This window comes from Hippoglossus hippoglossus, chromosome 21 (genome assembly GCF_009819705.1).
Source record: "Hippoglossus hippoglossus isolate fHipHip1 chromosome 21, fHipHip1.pri, whole genome shotgun sequence".
In the NCBI taxonomy this organism is placed as follows: domain Eukaryota; kingdom Metazoa; phylum Chordata; class Actinopteri; order Pleuronectiformes; family Pleuronectidae; genus Hippoglossus; species Hippoglossus hippoglossus.
In genome coordinates, this window is record NC_047171.1 from 21,312,229 (window position 1) to 21,335,585 (window position 23,357).

At 42.2% G+C, this 23,357-nt stretch overlaps 3 protein-coding genes across 9 annotated transcripts; 1 reads left to right on the top strand and 2 right to left on the bottom strand.

Moving 5' to 3' along the window:
* Positions 1–1,690: 1,690 nt before the first annotated feature.
* On the bottom strand, positions 1,691–5,332 carry LOC117754583. Of its 5 annotated transcripts, XM_034573551.1 has the most exons (3): positions 5,076–5,332; positions 4,299–4,328; positions 1,691–4,226 (listed from the first exon to the last, which is right to left on the bottom strand). In XM_034573551.1, exons 1-3 carry the CDS (start codon positions 5,251–5,253, stop codon positions 2,956–2,958), a joined length of 1,479 nt encoding a protein of 492 aa, XP_034429442.1. In that variant the 5' UTR covers positions 5,254–5,332; the 3' UTR covers positions 1,691–2,955. The 5 variants fall into 5 exon arrangements, with proteins under 5 accessions (XP_034429442.1, XP_034429444.1, XP_034429443.1 ...); XM_034573553.1 differs by lacking the exon at positions 4,299–4,328; XM_034573552.1 differs by lacking the exon at positions 4,299–4,328 and having other exon boundaries at positions 1,691–4,241.
* A 238-nt stretch (positions 5,333–5,570) lies between these two features.
* ska3 (spindle and kinetochore associated complex subunit 3) lies at positions 5,571–12,595 on the bottom strand. Of its 2 annotated transcripts, none has more exons than XM_034573545.1 (11): positions 12,313–12,576; positions 12,164–12,225; positions 10,847–11,018; positions 10,110–10,557; positions 9,886–9,947; positions 9,210–9,418; positions 8,900–9,106; positions 8,590–8,781; positions 7,831–7,910; positions 7,454–7,581; positions 5,571–6,959 (listed from the first exon to the last, which is right to left on the bottom strand). In XM_034573545.1, the coding sequence occupies exons 1-11, from the start codon at positions 12,428–12,430 to the stop codon at positions 6,802–6,804; spliced, it is 1,836 nt and encodes a 611-aa protein (XP_034429436.1). In that variant the 5' UTR covers positions 12,431–12,576; the 3' UTR covers positions 5,571–6,801. The 2 variants fall into 2 exon arrangements, with proteins under 2 accessions (XP_034429436.1, XP_034429437.1); XM_034573546.1 differs by having other exon boundaries at positions 6,617–6,959; positions 9,210–9,415; positions 12,313–12,595.
* On the top strand, positions 10,990–23,219 carry LOC117754584. 2 transcript variants are annotated; one of them, XM_034573555.1, is made up of 4 exons: positions 10,990–11,039; positions 14,576–14,765; positions 16,781–16,984; positions 21,515–23,219. In XM_034573555.1, exons 1-4 carry the CDS (start codon positions 11,023–11,025, stop codon positions 22,247–22,249), a joined length of 1,146 nt encoding a protein of 381 aa, XP_034429446.1. In that variant the 5' UTR covers positions 10,990–11,022; the 3' UTR covers positions 22,250–23,219. The 2 variants fall into 2 exon arrangements, with proteins under 2 accessions (XP_034429446.1, XP_034429445.1); XM_034573554.1 differs by lacking the exon at positions 10,990–11,039 and adding an exon at positions 14,094–14,288.
* The last annotated feature ends 138 nt before the right edge of the window (positions 23,220–23,357 follow it).

Consider the following 23,357-nt stretch of genomic DNA (forward strand, 5'->3'; position numbering starts at 1 on the left):
GACATCTTTTAAAGCCGTGCACCAGAACTGACACAGTTTTGTCTTTGTCGCTGGATCAAGCTTCTCAATGTGCGAAAAACCTTCTCTGATTAAATACAGGCGCTGAGCCAAAGCACAAGAACCACTGTTGAAATGTACAATCCATCCATTTGACATCATTTGGTGTTTGTACATATTAAATGGTACAAGGGGGAGTAACGTACAACCAAATAGAAATTGGACATTTATCACTGTACACACACAGATCTGAGTGAGCGGTGATAAAGGATGATTTACCCTTCAGTGCTGAGTGTGTACGCACATTTAGCTTCGTAATCAAAGCAGAAAAACAGTCTAAAGCATATTATAGGATGCAGAAATAAAGATCTGTAGAGAAGGCTGATTTGTAACAGCGGCTTTACAAACTAAGGCAGCGGCAACGCAGGACAACAGAAGACACGTTTCAACGAACGTGGTTTCTTCACACAGGTTACACTGAAGTTATTTTTTTCTGTGAATCAAAACATATTTTTCATTTCAAATGAGAACACTAAAGCCCATATAGGAGCCAAGATAGACAAACTGTTTAAAAACAGCATTCCAGTGGCTGGTAACCAGTCTTGAAAACAGCCTCCAGCTTTGTACTCTTCTCAGTGGTATGTAGTCATGGTTCAGCGCGGTTACAATCGATTAGAGCCGAACACATTGAACAAAGCCGATGATGAGAATTAATCGGTCACAAATTAAAACGTACATTCTCAGAGTTCCGAGGCCGACGCGCTCAGCCGAACAACCTCATCAACAACACTTGCGCTGTCTCATCCCAGAACGAACACTGGTCGCCTTCGGGAAATCTTTCCTTTCATAACCCTATTTGCTCCAATTACTTGTAATGATGATTTGACGCTGTGTGACTGTGGAGAATTGCAGAAGCACGTAAAAGAATGGATCTTATTCTCAGTACACAAGCGCTTGCCTGTGAGTTTGTCCCGCTCTATGTGACAATAAAACAAAGTATATAAATTTCAAATTAATCTGGAAACATCAGGAACAACAACTTCACTGCAATGTTGTTTTTTATCTGAAACTTTGTATTCAATGGTTTAGATTTTGGAGAAACATTGTTTGAATATTTAAAAGTAAACAAGCAGAAATGTTGTTAAACACTCGATGGTGTGGTAAATATAATTTTTAATTACACATCAAAGGTCCCAGTGGCAGAAAATAAATGGACAACGCATCTCGTCTATTGATGCCACGGAATTGAAGTCCCACCGATACACGTGCTCAACTAATCATGAGACATTTCAGCAGTCAATCTTTATGTTTCCCAAGTTTTTATATAATCATAAGTAATTAAAACCAAACGTACCTGAACAAATCTGTGTGATAGAACTACCTCATACAACGTCTTTGAGAAAGACTTATTTGACGTCTACTTTAACTTTTTTGTTTGGTACATGTCCCATCTGCTAACATGGAGAAGGCAGTTTATAACATGTACGGCAGCCAGCCCCCAGGGGGCACTTTAAGACCGCTGTCATGTCCATCTTTATAAACCGTCAATGTTTCCAACATAGACTTATATAAAGATGGACATGACAGCTCCCCAAAAGTGAAGCAAAAGTGTCTTGATGGCCCCCTGGTGGCTGACTGCATTATAGGCCATGTAGCACACATCCATGTGCTGGATATTTTAGGAGGAAGTAGAGATACGTCATCCATCTTTTTATACAGTGTATCAGTCCAGCACATAAATCAACACCAGACTTATCATCCCATGGTGAGTGTATTCTTGTGTTAAAACTCTAGCTAACAAGCGTGTGAAAATGCCAGATTATGGTATACAAAATGGTGTATTTCCAGTATTTCATCCCAACCATAATTAACCATAACGTGGGTGTCCTTGCAAGATGAACAAGCAGCAGAAATGTTCATCTCAGAGCTGCATTGGAGCTGAAATTGCACTTCTGTGCATGCTATTCTTTTTCATCTAACCTGTTCTGGGCTGCATCTCTTTGTATTGTGTCCTGCAAAGGGAGAAAATAATCAGTGAAGTCAGCTGCTGTAGCATTTGCTGGGAGTGACAAGAACTTGCACTCTTGCATGGCACAGGACAGCACCACCCACACTGCAGTTTATATACTGTACCTCAGTATTTAAAAATGGCTGAGGTTGACTTTAAAAGATGAATCTTAGTCATACAGGGCTAATTCAGGGTCTAAAAAAATAACTTGCTTTGCAAGTCTGCAATTCTTTGTCAGTTGAGTTGCATAACCCCATGGTATCACATCTTAAGCTGCTTTCAGACATGCACTGAGCTCCGCAGTTCCTCCATACCTTCTCTGGAGGAGGTGCATGTGTGAACGCAAAAGTCAGAGTGAGACGCTCCACAGTTTCTAAAGACTCCCTCCACCTGGCCTCCTAGTAGTAGGTCCGTAGAAATCCAGGAGAAGTCGATGATGATGCTTTTGACGCAGACAGACAGACGCAAAAATAAAAAAACAAATATCTCTCTGTGAAATAGCGGTGACACACACGTCCTGCCTGTGTCTGCTGCACCCGGCTGCTCCACCTCTCGCCTGAATAATGCGGAGAATTTGATGCAGTTGTGAATGCATCTGTGCAGAAAACCTCCCTCTGTGTTGTGCATGTGTGAAAGGAAAACTGCGGGTAAACTCCGTAGCCAATTCTCCGGATTTCACCAGCAGGTCATGTCTGAAAACGGCTTCAGTAATGTGGTTTCTGGATTTGGGAGAAGCTCCCGTTTCCAAGTATAACCTGCCCAAGGTAACAGTGAGTCACACACACTCTCTAAGCGAGAATTAAAGTGGATTAGTGTAAATTCACTTTCTGTAGTTATCCTGTAGTATTGACACAGGGATGAAGTGTGAGAACATGAAATAAGGTCCAAAGCAGTAAAGGGATTTTAAGTGCCTGACCAGCAGTAAGGATCACTAGGTGTTTCTGTACGAATCACTCTAGTGGAGCAGCAGAGATGCACAGGTTGTTTAAGGCACAAGCAACTTGCACAATCTTATCAAAGGTTGACAGGTTCGACGTGCGCTCGGAGGCCGTGGTGAAGGGGCTCTCGACGGGGCCGGTGAGCATGGCGTATCTCCGCTTCACCATGGAGATAACCCTCTCCACATGCCTCGGCACACTCACCATCTCAGAGGAAGAATCTGCAAGCTGTGAGCCCTCCGAGCTCCCACAAGTCTCTCCTTGGTAGCTGCAAGCAATTTTAAACAAGGCTCCTCGTGCAGCCACAGAATCTGCAATGTCAAGATTGCGACTCGCCAACACGATGTCGCCTGGGAGCAGTTTGCAGAGAAACCCACAACCCTCCGCCAGAGTCTTGTCACTGACGTTTCCCAGCACACCCCTGGACACAAAAGTGACGACTCCTTGCGGAGCCACACCAATCAGGTACTTTAACACGTTATGACTTGTCCCTGCACCCTGAGAGGTAGCCGCCGCCCTCTGCTGCTGCTGATGCTGCTGCTGGTTGCCCCGGGAAACCGGCTCCTCAAAAGGCACGGTGAAACAGTCTATGATAACAGCACAGTCAGGGTGGGAGGTGCGCAGAGCTGCCGGCAGATTCTTTCGGAGCTCGGCTCTGGAGGGCCAGAAGACGGCTGTTGGCACCAGAGTGGAGGACATGATGTTGACCATCTGGTGCACTGTTCTGGTTACTATGCCGACTTTCACGCCAAAGCGGTACGCCAGGTCCTGGTTGCGGAGGTCCAGGCGGAGCCGCATCAGTGTGAGCAGCAGCTGCTGGAACTTGGAGAGCCGGACGTTCTTCATCCCGTCCATGTGCGGAGCCAGCAGCCACATTACAGTCTCTAAGACAAAGTAGTTGGGTAAACCCGTGTAAAACTTTACTTTCTCTGCATCGTTCCTCAAGAAATTCTCAGACAGAGACATTTTCTCCACAGACTCCCTGAGGGCCTGGTTTTCCTTCTTCAGGGCTTTCAGGATGTCTTCGAAGTTCACCGCCGCATCGAACTTTCCTTTCTTACTGTCACTCACAGATTCATCATCATCCTCATCGTCAGTGCTGAGGGAGGAGGACGCACTTTCCTCCACGATGGCCTCCTGCTCCTTCTCCTCGGGATGCTCCTCCTGGAGCCGCTCACCCACCGCAGCGCTGCCCTGACCCTGCAGGAACAACAAGGCGTTGGCCGCCTCCACACGGTCCTCCTGCTTGTCCAGGATCTCCAAGGCACCCGGCTCCTTCATCTCTGGGGATAAGGGAGCTGTGGTGAACACAGAGGGAACATAATCTGGCGAACGTGGATTCTTCACCTGTTTACCTGCATGTGGAAACACTGGGGGTGAAAAATCTGAAAAATATAGCATAATGTAAGTATCCATTTCTGGCACTTTCCCCAGTACTACTTCAGGCAGTAGTTTGAGGATTAATTATGATGGGCATGCAGCCATGTTTTTACCTGCCTAAGCTGGTACATTGTCCCACACGTAAAGTGCCAGGAGCAGTTTGATAACAGCAACAGTTTTGTATGGTTAGATATAGGATCTGTCTAATCTTCCCTGGGGGAAAATTAAAGTAAAGTTATAGCTGCCGTTATGAACAGTTATGAGACATATGTATGATTTTAAACTAAACGAAACAATATATTGATGAAAAATACAAAAGTGACATTGAGCAAATTATTACAAGACCAAGATATCACACAGACTTTCTCCGAAATAGTGCATGTACAGAATAAATACATGTTGAAGAAAACAAGAGAATAAAAATACAATAACACAGAATAAGAAAGATAATAAATAAACTAAGAATAATAAGAGACAGAAAACGCACAGTATATATAAATAGATATATATCTATATATATACACAGTATTGGTACTTTATATACGGTTAGTACCTTTATATACAGTCTTGGTACTTTATATACAGTCTATGGTTGGTACATTTTATACAGTCTACGGTTGGTACTTTGTATACAGTCCATGTTTGGTACCTTTATATACAGTCCACTGTTGGTACTTTAATAAAAAAATTTAGGTTGGTACTTTATATACAGTCAATGTTTGGTACTTTATATTCAGTCTATGTTTTAGTACCTGAGATGAAGTGAGTACTACACAGTCTGCTGCCGTCGTTAGGGATCCAGCCCTCCCGGTTCACAGCTTCGATCCACCGCTGCTTCCTGTCGGGGTCCCGCGGGAAGCGGTAGAAGGAGAGGCCGGTGCCCGGGGTCCTCCTGTTCCTGCAGCCGGTCACCACACACGTGTGAACCATCGTCTGGAGCGCGGAGCAGGAGAGGAGGTGAGCGGGGCCCGCTCAGTGGCCGTTTGACTCCCAAAATGGCGGAAGACAAGAGGAGGGCACAAAAGGAAAGAAAAAAAAAAAAGACACCACATGGTAGGGACGTCATTGATGCTCGTTTGCTTCCAACGATCTGATTGGACCGTTTGGGGTGACGTCAGTTGACTCTTTACTCACGCGTCGACACTGATGCGGTTTTAAATGTTTAGAAAAATAAATGTAAATATGGTGGAAAAGTGAAAGGTGGTTGAAAGAAGTAAAACAAATAGGAATAAAGTACGAAAAGTCGCATATAGAGAAAATTATTTATTTTTTCTAGCCGTCAAATGTATTTTAGATTAATAACTAACCAGTGGGGGTTCTAGCCTGTGTGGACCCCCGGGTGAACCCAAATCAATGCCACATTCCATTAAAAACCTCGGAATGACCTCCCACCCCAATATTCCGAGTGGTAATCAATGCCAGTGAGCCATTGTGAGCACAAAACTGGTCATAATAACGCATTAGGCGGCATTTCACACATGCTAAAGTGGTAAAACGCCCACAGACAGAAATTGGACAGTACTATGTGTACGACACATTTAATGACAGCGGTGCTAATAAACAGTAAAAACTACAGCTTTCACTGCTGTTGATATATGGAGGGGCCATCTTGGATTTCGAAGTCCGGGTTTGTGAGGTTCCTCTGACCTCCCGAGTCGAAATTCCGACCAGTTGTAACTTCCGACTTCCGAGGTTTAATGGAACGCGGCATAATAAAAACCATAATTACTTAAAAGAAGAAGACAAAAGGAGGGGGACATAAGGAAAGAAATACAAAATGGTAGCTTTATCATTAACGGCTGTTTGCATTCAACGATGTGATTGGAGCATCTGGGTTAACTTAAACGGTGAGGTCATGCAGTTATACAACGAATGTTAAATGTTAGCAAATAAATGTTAACATGGTGTAAATAGCCAAACAAGTAAAGTGCAGGTACTTAAGACAAGTAAAAAATTAAAAAAGGGTAAACTTCGAAAATGAAATGTGATGTCCTTAATGGTCCTTTACATTTCAACAATCTAATTGGACCGTTTCTGGTGACATCACTTTGTTTTAGTGGTTTTAACGGTTAGTTAACATAATATTTTGTGAGGTTCCGAGGTTTTGACAATATTTACATTTACAAGACTACATTTCTTCTGGCACTTTGTATATTGTATAACAGGTTATCCTATTTTGGCCTAATTCATTAATGCTGTAGACTAGAGTTCAGCTGCACTTATACTGAGTAAATACTTCTATCACCTTTTATTCAGAACTTTAACTAAAACTTTTAAATATGCTACACGAGCCTCTGGAGAACACATTTCCAAACAATGTTCAGAAATGTTAGGATTTATTATATACAAGTCAATTTATATTCAGATCAATAAACTCACATTAGTGCAAATTGAGAAAACCAGAAACCGGCAGCTACAACTTGTATGAGCAGCGTTTTGTGAGTTGAGATAAAACTAGATTTCAGTTTCAAGCAGCAGTTAGGTATTTGCGCTCAGTTTGTACACGGCGTTGTTCTTGGCTCCCCCCACTTGCTGCAGCCTCTTGAGCTCGGTGAGACACAGGACGAACACGGGCGTCTTGGTCCCTACGTTGGTAATCCTCTTCAGCTCCTCCAAATTCAGTTCCGTCTTTTCTCCTGCAGAGGGCAGGGCAGCACAGAACAGGAAACGGTGAGAAGTGGTTAGAACTGTAAAAGTGCTATCAATGAGTCTTATTTTTTTCCTCCAGTACTTATGAAACCAACATATTTGGGCTCTATTGGTGGTTGTCTGGTTTAGTTTGTGTTCACTATTTTGCAAATATTTTGGGCACCGTACCTAATTACCTGTATGATAGTATTATGACCACTCATGTGCATCAAGGTGTTTTCTTACTGTTGACCGACACACCAGCTCTTATTTCTGCCCTGCTGCGTCAGAACCTTTCTCAGTTTCTACAACATCAGGTTCAACGTCTCACTCTCACATCCAACTTGTCTCCTTCATGTATCCAATAACAGATTAATCTAGGTTTAGTCTGGAAGGGGTGATGATGTAGTTTTCTAAATCTTTTACAACTCGAAGAGGATATTTAGACAAAACGTTGATATATTTGCTTTAATCATAAAAGGGCAATGACTGTGGCACAGACCTGGAAACTCTGCTGTGAACTTGTTGATGTTGTGGACGACCTGGTTGAGGTTGGACAGCGTCATCTGCCTCATGTAGCGTGGTAAACTCTGGAACTCGCTCTCTGACACCGCAGACAGACTCGGAGCACTGGAGAGAGGACGCATTACTATGAAAATTTTGATTTGTAGACTGCATGCCTGGATTATATCAGGAAATGAAGCAACAAGATGGAAGGAAATACACATGAATCGTAGTTAGAAATAAACAGAACAGAAAGCGAATCACCTCAAAACTCCCCAAAACTAGAAAAATATTCAACATAAAACTCAATATCTTTGAATCTACTACATTTGAGTCGGGAGAATCTATAAAAAGTACTTTTCAGAGCAGTTTTACCTGTTTTTATGTTTTTGTGTCCTGACATTTGGTTGCACAACTGCCACTTCTGTCTTTTTCAACTGACTCTGGGACACAAGCTACAGAACAGAAATCATAAGAGAAAAATGAACAAAATAAGCATATGAGAGGTGAGTTGAATTTTACATCTTATATATAAATATGATTTTGATATTCTGAGCAATATGTCAATCATATCTAACGTCTGTTCAGGCAGGTATGACATAAAACCAAAGCTTCCTTTGGACAAAGAAATCACTCTACATGGAAAATAGATTTTTGAATGTTTTAGGTATAAATGATCGATAGGAATTAAAATTGTGTGATATTCATGGCGGAAGAAGCATTCAGAGATTTTACTTCAGTAAACGTACACACAATAACAATAACAAGAACTAACTAACTGATTGATGTAGCAGTAGACCAGCAACCCCCTCTAGTTCTGTGAGGTAAAATGACATGATGGCTAAACAACAAGCTTTGCAGGAATCCGACACTTAAAATAACAATCTAAGCATGTCAAAAGGAAAAAACTAGCACTTAAGTAGACATATTTTGAAGAGGATAAATGCCCAGTTGGGCCAGGTAAAGATTATTGTCCTTATCAGTCATTTACACCCAAAAACAGGGAAAATAAGGCCCTGGTTATCATGTCACTATCGGAAATACACAATGTCTTCAGTTAATCAGCTAAGACAAAGCTACAGGTATGGTCTCCTCAGTTGTGAGAAGTTTCATTAATGGGAAAACACAACTTACTTTACAGATGTCCTGTGTTACAGAGCTGAGGTCGGGCATCTCGGGGGTGCTGGGCTCTTGGTAGTCCCTCCTGATGCGAGGTGTCCCCAAGCTGAACTCCTGGGTGGGTTCGTCCAGCTCCAGGCTGTTAACAGCAAGCTCCTCCGTCACCTGTTCATGCACACCAGTCTTCCTTGGGATTTTCGCACTTCTCTGGGAGGTAGAGACGAGACAGGTTAAAAAAACGGCATGTACACATTAAACAGAGGTTCAAATTCAACTTTGTGGATTTGATCAATTTGCTATTTGGCTAAAAATCATTTGGTCGTACATTTTGTAGAGATTTCCCCAAACAAGACTCCAGGTTGGGCATCTCTGGCATTTGCTTGTCCTCCTCACCCATGATGGATATTTCTGGCACATTGTACTCCCACATGCGTTTGGAGCCGGTTGCTGTGCTATGAGTTGGCGTCAAAGGTTTGGAGCTGTGGCCGTCATCATCAGTTTGCATGCTGATAGGCTCTGGCTGCTTTGCGCTCTGCGAACACGTGCAAGAGGCACAAACTCTGAGTTGAAAGTTTTCAGCCAGTCTGGATGAGCAAATTAACTAATTAAAAATATTACACACAAACACTTCATACCTTTTTTGTGCTCACAAGTCGGCTCAAGTATGGTGTTTGAAAAGCGGGGACCTCAGGGGTGGTACACAGGGGTCCCAGACGAGTGGGGGATTCTGGGTCACCCCTGCCTGACGCTGCTGGGGAGCAGTTTGCTGTTGGTTTGTTTGTCTTTTTGATTTTGAACCCCTGGGTGCAAAACACAGGCAGTTCTGGGGACTCCAAGTTTTCTGCTGATGGCAAGAGCAATGTCATATGAGGGGGAACAGCAAACATGTTTCATTTCAGTGCTTTTCACGCATGGAGGATTGTGAAGTTTTTATAAGTAGCATTATAAGTAGCATTATAAAAAAAAAGCATCTTAGCATTGCTATGTCATCATCAGTAATACTCTTAGGTGACATTTTAGAATATTATTTAATGAATGTCAAAATTCAATGAGATAGACTTTAATTCATTTATTTCGAAAAATACATGTTAATATTTCTCAATGTAAAACACATTTTGGTACCAGATCTAATTTTTTATTGGCTCTAGAGTTAGAAAATTACAAATGTTAAATAGGTATTGTTCTGGAAGTGTTTAGAAAAGGTATGAGAAAAATCAGAGAAATATAGTAGAAGAACAGAAAATAAATCCCTTCACGGGAAAAAACAGAGGTAAAGGTCAGTTAAGGATTGTCATCAAAATAGTTTCATACCTTTAGTCTGTAAACTCTCCTTTAGAGATTCCAAGGGTGGTACAGGTTTGTCTTGTGATGATCTGTTAAAGCAGAGGACTTGTATAAAGTAGGAATAAGCAGTGATTATGGACTCCTGAGAGACCTCTGACAGTACTGCTGCAAATCATGCATGTTCCCAGCAGAGGTCAATAAAGATCACATACTGGACATATTTTGTTATGCTCCTAATACTCATCCTTTACCTTTGAGGCTTGTCGATGTTCTTCTGGATCAGATTCATAGTGAAGTCGTTGTACAGACACATTGTGTGCTCGGAGATGCCAAAGTTGTGCATCTGAGGACTCTGAAGCTCGGTGTCATCCATCCGCAGGGCACGCTTGGGTGTTATAGGCATGGGTGGTGGCGTGGGCGTGCTCAGTGAAGGGTGAGTGAGTCTTATCTCAGGCATGGGGGGCACTTCAGAGCACCACTCTCTCCCAGCCAGACCTCTCTTCAGCAGAATCTCAGACAGACCAAAGTCAGAGAGCTGCGGGGTTCGCATCACGTCAGTGAAGGGCGGTGGCCCCATTGTCCGAGATGATGAGGCCTGATCATCTCCAGCCTCCTCCTGGCTTCCCTCTTCTTCTTCTGCTGACTTAGTTTCACTTTCATCTGCTAATTCTTCAGTATCTGAGTCCTGGTGGTTGTCTTCTGTGTAAGAAAAGGTCACAATAATAACACAGTTTGAGTGCAGCTGGTTAAAAATAGAATGTCCAAGTGAGAGTCTCCTGGGTTTCTCTGACCAGCCTCCTAGTAAAACGATCCTGGAGAATGTCAGAATACGCCCATGTGAGAATACAGCAGGATTCACCTCGAGGGAGTGGGTGTGTTGATGACATTTCTAACACGCGACAGACACAAAAACCTTTTCTTTATGAAAGGCAAACTCCAGAGAAAGTCTGGACCAAATTGTGCAGTCATCCGCCGGCTGGTGACTTACTGGTTCGTCTCTGGGCATCTCTGGGAGCCTCGTAGCCGTAGTTTTCCCAGTGTTCCTTCAGAGTCTGGATGTCCTGACTGACCCTCTGCTCCATCACTCTGCAGGCCTTGATGAAGCTGCTCACCTCATTCTCCTGCGCTTTATGTTGAGTCATCTGATCCTGGACCTGCCCCTGCATGAGGACAGACCAGAGGTATTCGTCACAAAACTGACACATTATAAAAATGGTGTGTTGGAAGCAGGCCGGATGTAACATTAAAAAACTTTTATATGTAGAAATTTCATATTATACTTAATGAGGAAAAGTGTTAATCCGTCGCAGATAATGTTCTTTTCTTATTTGCTGCCACTTAGCGCTGCAGCTAAAAATGTATTTCCCTAATAATCTACTGTTAATTAATCAATCAATATTACTTTTATGAAATTACATTATTCACAGAGAGGCCTTAGTCAAATTACCAGTGATGACAGGCAATCACAAATCCAGGAGTAATTCGTTTATGAGTAAACACACTCATAGACAAATTATTATAAGGGATATTTCCCAAAGTGGGACGAATAAAGGAATATCTGATCTCATTTAAGTCAGGACCTTTTGGTTAATTCTGCAGGTAGCTAGAGAACCAGTTAATTATACTATAACGTCTACTTTGACAAAAATGTTTAATTCTACTAACTGCCATCAAATTCATGTCATAAAAAAAGAAGCCAATAGAAGGCAAGAAATAGGAACTTTTACTTATGTTCTGTAATGTAGTACAATTTGTAGATACTTTTAGTTTACGTAATTGCTTACATTTTTCAGTACTTTATACAAAAATTCCACTAGAAAGAAGCATTGAACTTCTTCTCTGATAAGATATGATTACTAGTTACTTTAACATGGAAGATTTGACATTACAAAAACATATGAGTGTATAAAAAATCTATTGTTAAAGATTAATAATAGATTTTGATTGAAGCCAAATATAAGGATAAATAACTGAAGCTATGCAAACTTGTGCATTAGAATAACAGAGCCTGTAAAACTATGGTACAGCAGATGTAAGTGTATAATGTAAGAATAAAACCTAAAATACAAGACTAGAGATATAAAATATATAAATTCAAATAAAGATAAACATAGTGGCAGTCTGGCAGCCTAGTCACATGGTTAATCACTCACTATATATGTATACACTCATGTATTCTTACTTTTAGTGAAGTTATGAGTACTTATTTAACAAAGCTGACGACAGGAGTACTTGTAATACAGTTTACTGTAGTATTTGTGGGTGTTGAGATTATTGAACAGACTTTGGTTTGGACAGTTTCTACCTTCAGGTTCCCGACGTCGCCGTTCAGTTCGTGGTATGCTCGCATCGCCTTCGCGGTGGTTTCTGGAAAGAGAAGGAGGTGGTGTGGACATATTGAAGTTTACTGAAGTATTTAAACACACTTTAAAGGAGCTGGACGCCATCTCTCACCGCTGTCAACCTCGCTTTTCTCGCGGTTATCGAAAGACTCCTGGAGTTTGGTGGTTTCTGACTCCAGAGTCACCGCCAGCTTCCGGAGTCTGGAGAAGAACCTCTCCGTCGGCTCCATGGTCGCACACGAGTCTGAACGTTAACTAATAAACTCGATTACACAGAAATAATCGTTTGTTTACATCTATTCTAACTTGGAGAATTGTTTCGTTTTTGGCGCCTCAGCTTTTTCCGGCTTCAGTGTCTTCTTCCTCTCTCCGGCAGACTAGGCACTATTTACCACATTGCTGCCTCCCACCGGTAGGGAAACATCACTGCAGTTTAGGCCCTCAAAATTGTTGTCTTGTGATATAAATTTGTAGTTTTAAGGTAATTCACATCTCCCCAGTTTGCCTAATGCTATAAATAATTCCTTTCTTTCTTTGGCATAGAGTTTGCAATGCATCAAAACCTGCTGCACAGACTCCAGGACTCCACAGTAGTCACAATAATATGTGTACAGAATAGTACTGCATGCATAAGCACACATAATTACCAGCTCTGTGTTTCCCCACAAGCACCAACCCACTTGTCAGTCCACAATGCCCAAGCCTTAGCCGTGACAATTTGATATCATCCATTTGAGTCATGGTTATTTTACTGTCAGGTTGAACTGATGCTTGGAAGTTATATAGCTTTTTTTCCTCTGCTGTCTCCATCCCACTCTCGCTGCCATATCTGATTGAGCCTCTCACTGATACTACGACACTCCATCCTTCCAAATGGCACTTGCACATCTATTGTATTTCTGCCCAAACTTGTCCTCGCTGCCTTATCCGCCACCTCATTTCCCTCAACACCAACATGTGCTGGCACCCCTCCCTGCCTCTCCAATTTAGAGACCTTCATTAAGATCTATCCGGCCCAGCTCTGCCTCCCTCTCCCCTCACCAATGCCACTAGGGCAGATAATGAATCTGTGCACAGGACAACTTTATTCCAGCCTCCATCTTCCACCCACTGCAGCCCCCACAATAAAGCAACTAATTCTGCAGAGAATATTGAAATCCCATGTGGCAGATTTGCACATGGAGGATGTATGAACCAAATCCCACTCTGCTGCTTTCTGGATCCCTTGAACCATCAGTGTAAATGTTTATATAGTTATTCCATCTAATTCTTAAGATGTCGTCTACATGTGCTGCCAGATATCTTTTTTCACCTTTCTGCAATAATTATTTAATTGAATAATAATCATAATAATCATGATTATGATTATTATTCAATAAAAAAATTATTGCAGAAAGGTGAACAAAGATATCTGGCAGCACATGTAGTTATCATTATCAATACTATTCAAATATTGTTATTGGATTTTTTTCTAACCCCGTAGGAGACTGGCCATCACAAAAAGAATGTTAATTAAAAAGAAAAAAAGAATGAAGCAGAAACAAAACAAATCCATGTTGAAATAGAGAGACATAAGATAATCAGTTACAGTCACATTTATTTTTGTGTGTACACTATTATAATAATCCAGAATTGGTTTCCCTATATTTACAGAATGTATCAAAAGAGCCTATAAAGTGGTACATCTGAGCTTCCCCACAAGAGACTGAATGATGGAGTGATAAATGTACCTCTAAATATTTGAAAGAGTCAGGCTCTATATAAATTTACACCTATCATGCATCATTTCCCTCTTTTACCATCAAGTTCAGAGAGAACAGTAGGTGTGTAGATCTCTTATCAGATACACTAAGTGTATAAATACTGATCAAACTGTGAAGGTCAGTACAAACCTGAACGCAGCACGACTGAGGTGAGAGACACGAAGAGAACGCAACTGGTACTAATTTACACACTTATATAACTCATCAGGAAGGTGAATTTAATGGTGTAATATTTCTCTATAGCTAATTTGTTGGAACAAAGCTCCAGAGCCATGGCGATGTTTGGGAAGGTTTTGGAGCCTGTGGGCTACATGCAAACTGTGAGGTGAGTTACCTTCTCTATATATATGTGACATAAACTTCTTAGTGAGTCCTTTTGATCGAAAACTGGGAGAGAACATTCCATTTTCCACATCCTGTTTAGAAAGCAATGTTTTCCAATGCATTTCCAACCTATATGGTGATCTGTCATTGCTCATATCACACAAGTCAATCGGGAGTGTGTGTGTGTGTGTGTGTGTGTGTGTGTGTGTGTGTGTGTGTGTGTGTGTGTGTGTGTGTGTGTGTGTGTGTGTGTGTGTGTGTGTGTGTGTGTGTGCGCGTGTGGCTCAGGGTCCTCGTTCAGGGCATCTGCTCCTACCTGGGCGGCAGTGCCTCAGCAGAGGAGATGGATCTGGCCAAGAAGAACCTGGACCACATCGATCAGGAGCTGGGGGTGTCGGGTCATGGCCTGCTGGACGACCAGGAGGTCCACCGGCTGGAGGACGACCTGGCGGTGGTCTACTACCAGCTGGGTACAGCGGTGAGGAGCCTGTCCCTGAATCTCATACATGCAGTTAGACTGAGTAAACAGATATATGAATATTACTGTGGAGGGAGAGTATCTGCTTCTCAGTGTTTTATTGTGAAGGTTAAGAGAATGTGAAACAGTCACACCTAAAAGTTAAATCACACACAGTGCTGTGAAAGTTAAAAATTACATGCAAATGATAAATCAGATTATTCAATGATTATTTTGATTATTGACTGATTGTATTACAGATACATTTAAAAATTACACCCTCATTAATGTGAAAATGTCTGTTCCTCAGCCCTGAGGAATTTCTTATTTTCTGACATTTTACACAACAAACCATAACTTGATTAAAAAATTACAGTTTTCTGTATTTATTTAAAAAGACAGAAAGACCGATTGCAGTGTATATTTCTGACAGTGTGAAAGAAAGCCCATGGGAATGGTAGGGATTCAGGGTTCTTCTCAAGGACAAATCAAATCAAATTATTTCCCATGAAGAAATATTTGAATTTATCTTTTTTAAATAAAAACAACAGAGCTGATGCTGTTAATTGATTTGATTGATGCTGGGATCAGAGGTTTTATTGCCATGTTGACTCGTCCGAGAACAAACTCCAGATCAACTTTCTCACCCGACAGACATTTTTGTAGTTTTCATGAACACCACCAACTCTGCCAATTTTCCTGATTCGTGACTGACTGGCCTCATCATGCAGAGTGCATTATGTAAATATGACCAGATGTATGACCCAAGCATCTGTTTAGTCGTAGCAGCCTTCGCATTAACAGGCTTATGCCTTTTATTTTTCTGTTTTAATTATTTCAAAACAGGAACTATTATCATTTCACTGTGAGTGTTCGACCGGGGTGAGAAATGTGAAAGAAAATGTGACTCTTCATCAGCGAGAAACAGAGAAATATGTGATGAACAAGCTGAAATCCAGAAGAAAAAGTGGCTGTGCAGGACGGAGGATTAATTATTGTTAGAATGTGTGTCTGTCTTTTCAAGGACACTTCAGAGTTGGCATTCATTATTTTCAGTTAGTGTCAGCTCTGAAAACTAACTTATTTATTCTTAGAATCCCTTTCAAAAGCAGGATGTGGGTTTTAGTTTTATCCATTATCCAAACCCATCTATACCACTTATCCTTTGAGGATCATGTTTGGGTTACTGGAACTAATCCCAGCTGACATTGGACAGGTCGCCAGCGTAACACAGGACCAACAAACAGAGAAAAACAACCATTCACACCATCGATCTAGAGTGTCAAATTTGTCTCTGGAGAAAAAGCCAGAGAACCTGAAACACACACACACACACACACACACACACACACACACACACACACACACACACACACACACACACACACACACACACACACACACACACACACACAGAAAGGTAGAAAGGTCACAGCCAAGCTGGAATACAAACCAGCAACCTTCTTGTTGTGAAGCGACAGCTAACCACTGTATGGTGAAGAGTCAAACACAGTCATCAGCAATTGAACCCAAATCTTAACGACTGCCAATGACCTTGTTCTACCTTCTACTTCCACCAAAGGCTTGAGGGGGGAATCAGGGGAGCGGTGTAAGTACAGCGAGTGGATAGTAGACTTGTTTGGATAATAAATGGATTCTTGCAAAAGCCCACTGGACATGAAATGACTTTTGATGTAATTTGTTGTAAGGCAATCAAATATATGCAAAGAAACACAAAATGACCACAAAGAGACATAAGATGAGATGCAAAACGAGGTATAAAACTACTATGACAAGATGCAAAATGACTTAACAAGATGCACAACACAACGACAAAGAGACGTAAAATGACTACAAACACAAAAATGAACACAAAGAGATTGCTCTGATGAGAGGTGCGGGGCCGATGCATGTCTGTCTCCAGCTATTTATTCATATTATATCTTATATCTTTTTAATTGAAGTTTCTGATCCGTCCCCTGCCTCCTCAACCCCTGTATCTCAAGAGAAAACCCTCTTATCTCCTCTTGTTCCAGGTCAGGGCCCAGTCAGATTTCACCAAGAAGGAGACAGAGGTGTTCCTGCAGTACGTACATGACCACCGCCTGGAGAGGCAGCTGACAGCGCTTTACAACCGCCTGATGGGAGTGTCAGCGCTGACCGACCAGCCAACCCTGCTGGAGCAGCTCATACTGACCCGCAAACCCAAACGCTGGGAGCTGAAGGAGTTCTGCGTCAAGGTTGGTGAAGGTGCAGGGGAGGGGGGGGGGGGGAGTGTGTGTGTGTGAGTGTGTGTGTGTGTGTTTACCTCATCTCCCTACAGGCATCGTTAAAGTTTAATTCTGTCCTACCTTACAAGTCATTATACAGAAGCATGCACCCCTGCTTAACTACACCATGAGGAGGCCTGAGGTGACACAGCCATCCAACGCTCTCAAGTACACAAATGAGAGTAGGAATAAAAATGTCTTTAATCTGAGATGCAGTAAAGCTCTCATCTGTTTGTCCCGTGTTAAAGACACCGGACCCAGGAATCAAGTAGCTACTTCAGATGTAATTTTAGGAAAATAATGCAAATCTGCTCAGTTAAAGCATCGAGGAGCATGCACAGCTACAGGATTAAATATTCAGTTCCCAGACCAAAGAGATAAATGTGAGAGAAAAACATCCAGGTCCTGTGGGGAATGAAACAGGCTGCATCTATCTTGTTGGTATGAAAATAAACTGAATATTTAATACTGCGGAGCTGTGACCTTCTAGTGTCTTCTTGTGTGCTGAGTTGGCAACTTCCCTTTTGCTGTTGTAAAAACTAATTCTTTTTCATCCACCAAAAAGGAGATACAACAGAGAACTGTGTAGGCTTTTAACTTCTAAACAGGAATTTTAAGTAGTCTGTGAAACAACATTGCATAACTGGGGTGTAACTAAAAAGGTTTGAGAGCAACACAAGGAAACATTTCTCTGTCTGCACTCACATTGTGCTTACATAAAAAACCCACAAAGAACTGGATGGTTCACTCACTTAAAAAAAAAAGTCACTGTTTGTCCATTAGTCCATCTGTTGTTCTGCTGTGACCCCGAGCAAGACACACACAGAACCAGCAGTCGCTGGCTTGTTTGTTATGTAAAAGCAATTATGCAATTACCTTATAAATATTAGAAGGGCGCACAGCAGACCGCGGACAGTCCCCTTATGACACCACATTTAAATTCACCGGATCCAGATTTTATTTGGATCTGCACAAGATTGCACATACTCATAAATTCTTTTCATCAAGTTTCATGAATTCTTTTCTGAGAAATGAAGGAAGTTTAAAACAGTTAAAAAACAGCCTATGTTGCAACGTTAAAGAAATCTATCCTTTTTATCTTTATTTAGTTTTTTATTTAGTTTATTATTTAGTTTATCCTGTTGAGGGTCCCGTGGGGGGACGTGGCTGCTACTCTCACATTCTAACCTACCGTCAATTCAGCAAACTCCACACAGAAAGAACCAAGAAACCAACTGGGAACCTTCTCGCTGCTAACCACTGCATCACTGTGCTGCCCACATTCATGAATATCGCTCTCCTAAACATGTCTGATTTTATTCATCAGGAGCCCTCAATTATTCTCTGAGACATCAAGAAAAATGTAAAAAAAAACTCACAAAATCTCACAATGTTAAAGAAAGTGATTACAAAATTCCTCAATCTGCCCCTTGGTTCGGATCCGCACCAAATACATCATACCGCATCCTTTCACCACGTTTTGTGGAAATCTGTCCAGTAGTTTTTGTGTAATCTTGCTCACAAACAAAGGGACAGGGGTGAAAACATAACCTCTTTGTCGGAGTTGATAATCATGGGCATGACGTACGTTGGACCAGCATTTAACCCTCATTACACATGATGCAAAGATCACTCTGAGGGCAGCGTAAGGACTATTTACCAAGTGTTTGTTCATTTAAAGCAGCTGTTGTAAGGACTGGGTGTTTTCAGCTTAGAAACTCAAATCAGTCTAGATTCCACTTCAGGGGGCTTTAGTGTGTGAGGCAGCCAGCCTCGCTGGATTAGCCTTAATGCTGCAGCAATTTCTGCTTGAACTCGGTGCTGGAGCAGTGATTTGTTTGTGCAGTGCTCTTTCAAGGACTTGTGTGCACTATGACCTGGTTTGCATAAATGCACGGGGGAAGATAAAAGCAAAGTGCTTCCACTGAGGCGGCAAGTAATTGAAAAATTTGCCCTCACGCTGCCGTCAAAGTGATCCTCAGTGAAACGATCCAATAAACAATACAATGGCACAAACTTTATTCTGCGTAATGAGCTGAGGAATCGACAGGCTCTGAGACCAAGCTGTAGTGACGTCTACAACTGACTGCAGCGATCAAAGTCACACTGCAGAACCTGACCTTGTTAAGCAAAGCAACCACAACTATGTTTCTTTAACCTTGGATCATATCATATATAAACAGGTTGTAGGTGATAAGTTTATGTGTCATGTGGTATTTTCGCTCCTGCTGGCACAAGAACTCTCGTGGTCTTTTCTTTTTTTGGGGGGGAGAAATTCTAAAGTACACTTTAAATAGGATGAATAATACAAAACTAAAATAATATCCACAGTCTCATTCATTTTCATATCCGTAAAGCTTGGTTGCTCTATCTCCACCAAAAATCAGCAGACGCCACCAGGCTCTGTGCTGTTAAGTTAACCTTGGATAACCTTTGGTGGCGCTCTTTCTTTGAAATGAGTTTGGGACATCTGTGAGCTTTATCTAAAGGAGAGCGATCAGTCTCACCAGCCTCTGTTCTGCAGTAAAAATGAGATTTGGAAACACTATTAAGGTCAGTGTAGTAGCCAAAAAATCCCAGATGGCTTGGTGTATTACTAAAGACAATACAGTGTCATAGACAACGTACTACAGCTGTACAAGATATGATTGTAATGCGAACTGGACCTGTTTTCAGCCAAAATTTGCAAATGGGACCACAGCAGAAGAGAACATCCAATTTTCACGAATTAAAATGTGTTAAAATTATGTTCCGGTGTTGTGACTGTCAGGTACAGTCATGTCTCTGCTCCAGAGAAGGGATTATCAAGACCTTAATTCAAAAAATGTCCTAAACAGTAATTTGAAAAATAGCGACTTGATGTGTTTGGCATTGGGGAATCAGGCCAGCAGTGTCTCAACCACAAACAACAAAACACAACATGTTCTGATGACTGTTGAAACTAGAATGGCACTCAGTAGAGCGCATCCCTTCCGCAAGGCCAAACAGTCCCTTTAAATTAAATCAAGCTACTGCAAATTACACACACTCAAGGATATCAGTTCCCTTAATATATCAGATTTTTTTCAACAAGATTCATTAATTATTCTCTGGGAAAGTGGTGAAAATGTCAAAAAGTATTATATCCCAAAATGTTACAGTGAAAAAAAAATCCGGGATCTGCCCCTTTGTCTGGATCCCAGGATCAGTTGAATAGTTTATGCGTAGTACAAACTATCAACCAAACATCAACCGACCAACCGACCAACCGACCAACCAGCCAGCCAGCCAGCCAGCCAGCCAACCAACCAACCAACCATCAACCAAACATCAACCGACCAACCGACCAACCAGCCAGCCAGCCAGCCAGCCAGCCAACCAACCAACCAACCAACCAACCAAACATCAACTGACCAACCGACCAACCAGCCAGCCAGCCAGCCAGCCAGCCAGCCAACCAACCAACCAACCATCAACCAACCAACTATCGACCAACTATCAACCAACCAACCATCCACCAACCCATCATCAACCAACCAACCCACCATCAGCCAACCAACCAACTATCAACCAACCAACCCATCATCAACCAACCAACCCACCATCAACCAACTATCAACCAACCAACTATCAACCAACCAACCAAAAAAACCAACCAACCAACCAACTTAGAACCAACCATCCAACTAAACCACCATCAGCCAACTATCAACCAACCAACCAACCATCAACCAATCAACCCACCATCAACCACCCAACAAACCAACTCTGAACCATCAACCAACTATCAACCAACCAACCAACCATCAACCAATCAACCCACCATCAACCAACCAAACAACCAACCAACCAACAAACCAACTCTGAACCAACCATCAACCAACTATCAACTAACCAACCAACCGACCATCAACCAACTATCAACCAACCATCAACAAACCAACCAAACAACCAAACCACCATAAACCAACTATCAACTAACCAACCAACAGCCATCAACCAACCAACCCACCATCAGCCAACTATCAACCAACCAACCCACCATCAGCCAACTATCAACCAACCAACTATCAACCAACCAACAAACTATCAACCAACCAACCATCAACCAACCAACCCACCATCAATCAACTATCAACCAACCAACCATCAACCAACCAACCCACCATCAATCAACTATCAACCAACCAACCAACTCTGAACCAACCATCAACCAACTATCAACTAACCAACCAACCCACCATCAACCAACTATCAACCAACCAACCAATCATCAACCAACGGACAGGGACAGTATAACAAAAAGTGCAACATAGTGTATCTGTGTGTATTGTTGCCAGTATGTTGTTAACAGTGTGTTTCGAAAATGACTTTTAGTTCAAAACGACCTCTTGAAGAATTTCTGGATGTTCAACACTTTTCAGTAGTATTCATGCATTAAAATAACCCATCTGGTTCTCCCTGTAGGGAAATACACATTTTAAAAACTATTTATGACCACTTTTCTCTTTATTTCAACAGGTAAACTTTGTCCTGGGCACCGGTCTGCTGTGTCTCTTCACGCAGGCTTCTCTGACAGGCAGAGATCAGGCTCTGCTGATGAAGACCTGGTCAGACCGTATGGGCGCCCTCTACAGGAAGATGAAGAACATGGGAGGCCGCTGCCTGGGATACTTCCTGGAGCAGGCGGAAGGGGATATTCGGCTACAGTTAAATGAAGCCGTGCAGAACCGCGCACCACCTGAGGAGGCAGCAACGGGCATCCTGAAGACCCTGGAGAAGAACTACGATTGGCTGCGCTGGGCGGTGATGCTCCACCCCGCTGTGGGACCTCTGGATGACGAGCAGGGCGAGGAGACAGAAGAAGAAAAGGAAGAAGCACCGGTGGAGCAGCCGCCCAACAATTTGCTGTCAGTGACATCTGACGCTCCAATCCCCCACGTGGTGGCGTGCTACCGTGACACGCCGACTTCACTGGACAAGAGTCGTATCCATCAGCTCATCGTGGACCTGGAGTGGAAGATCCCAAACCCACCCCCTGAAGTGTACGCCTCCATCGAGGATGACCCAGGAAGGGCGCGGCGCTACCTGGCGTCCCGCATGCTGAAGAAGCTGCAGGAGGGGCTGGGCTCCGGCGTGGCGGTCCACGTGGTTCCGGGCAGGATGGAGATGAAGTGCAACTTCCCTCAAGCCTCCTACTACCTCTACGAGTACAAACACCGGCTGGCCTCGGGCACCGTGTGCGTGTTTGGATGAAAGGGAAACGGGGAGGAAACGACCTGTTGTTCTCACACAGATGTTTCATAATCATATTAAAGTATCTGCTTTATTTGTGTTGCTTTCACACTGACATTAATTTGTCTTGAGTAATGTTGCTACAAATAAATGTCATTTTAGAGAAAAGAAACAATGACATACATGAGTTTTTACCTTCTTTCAATCACTGAGCCATTGGCTGACGTTAATTAGCTTCTAGGGGCAATGGGCAACATTTTGGGGCTTCTGGATATCCAAGACTCCGACTAGTTTTTAAAATCACAGAAGTCGAACGTTTCTCCACACAAAACACAAACAGCGATACTTTTTGTTGAAGTGTTTTAGGTCCAGATGACATTTTGGCTAAACTCTATATCAACATCTATCTGTATATGAATAAATATAAATTAAAAAGCCTTTCAGTCAATGTGTTCTGCCTCTTTTGCTCTCCACACTGACGGTTCACCTGCTCAAATGTGATTGCTCAAACCAGAAAAAGAAACCAGAAGGCTTCCGGGCCCAAAATCTTGTCCCTCGCCTCCAGATTCTTCATATGCTCAAGAATCTGTTTATATATAACCTTCCTTTAAAGCAAATTTCCAGTTTAGAACAACTTGAGTCTAATCTAATACTGTACAGTCATCCATTAACAGGGTGATAAGTCCAGCGGGAAGACACACAAGAGAACAAATAATCTAAAAGACTACTTGAAAGTAAAACTACAGATTTAAGTTTAAACCTGTGTTTTGTTGAACAGTGATGGATCTTTGAACAACTGGGTAAGAAGTTAATGGATTCATTTACAACCTACGATCATCTGACAGCTTGTGTTTCTTGTTTAAATCTATGTGATCCCAGATCTAAGAAGTTGACTTGGTGAGTCCCATGTTATTGATAGGGATCATGGCCAAAACAAGCAAAAAGCAAACCCCAAGTCATATAAAAACAAAAAGTCTGAATCTTTCTTGTTTTGTCACTAAGATATATATTGACTTTCCAAACATTGCTGTTAGATCGCAACAAGAAAGCAGAGATTAAATGTTTGACCCGTCTTAACTGTTGAGGTCTGAATCATTCCCAGTTCGAGTCAAGGCTCAAGAACTGTCCA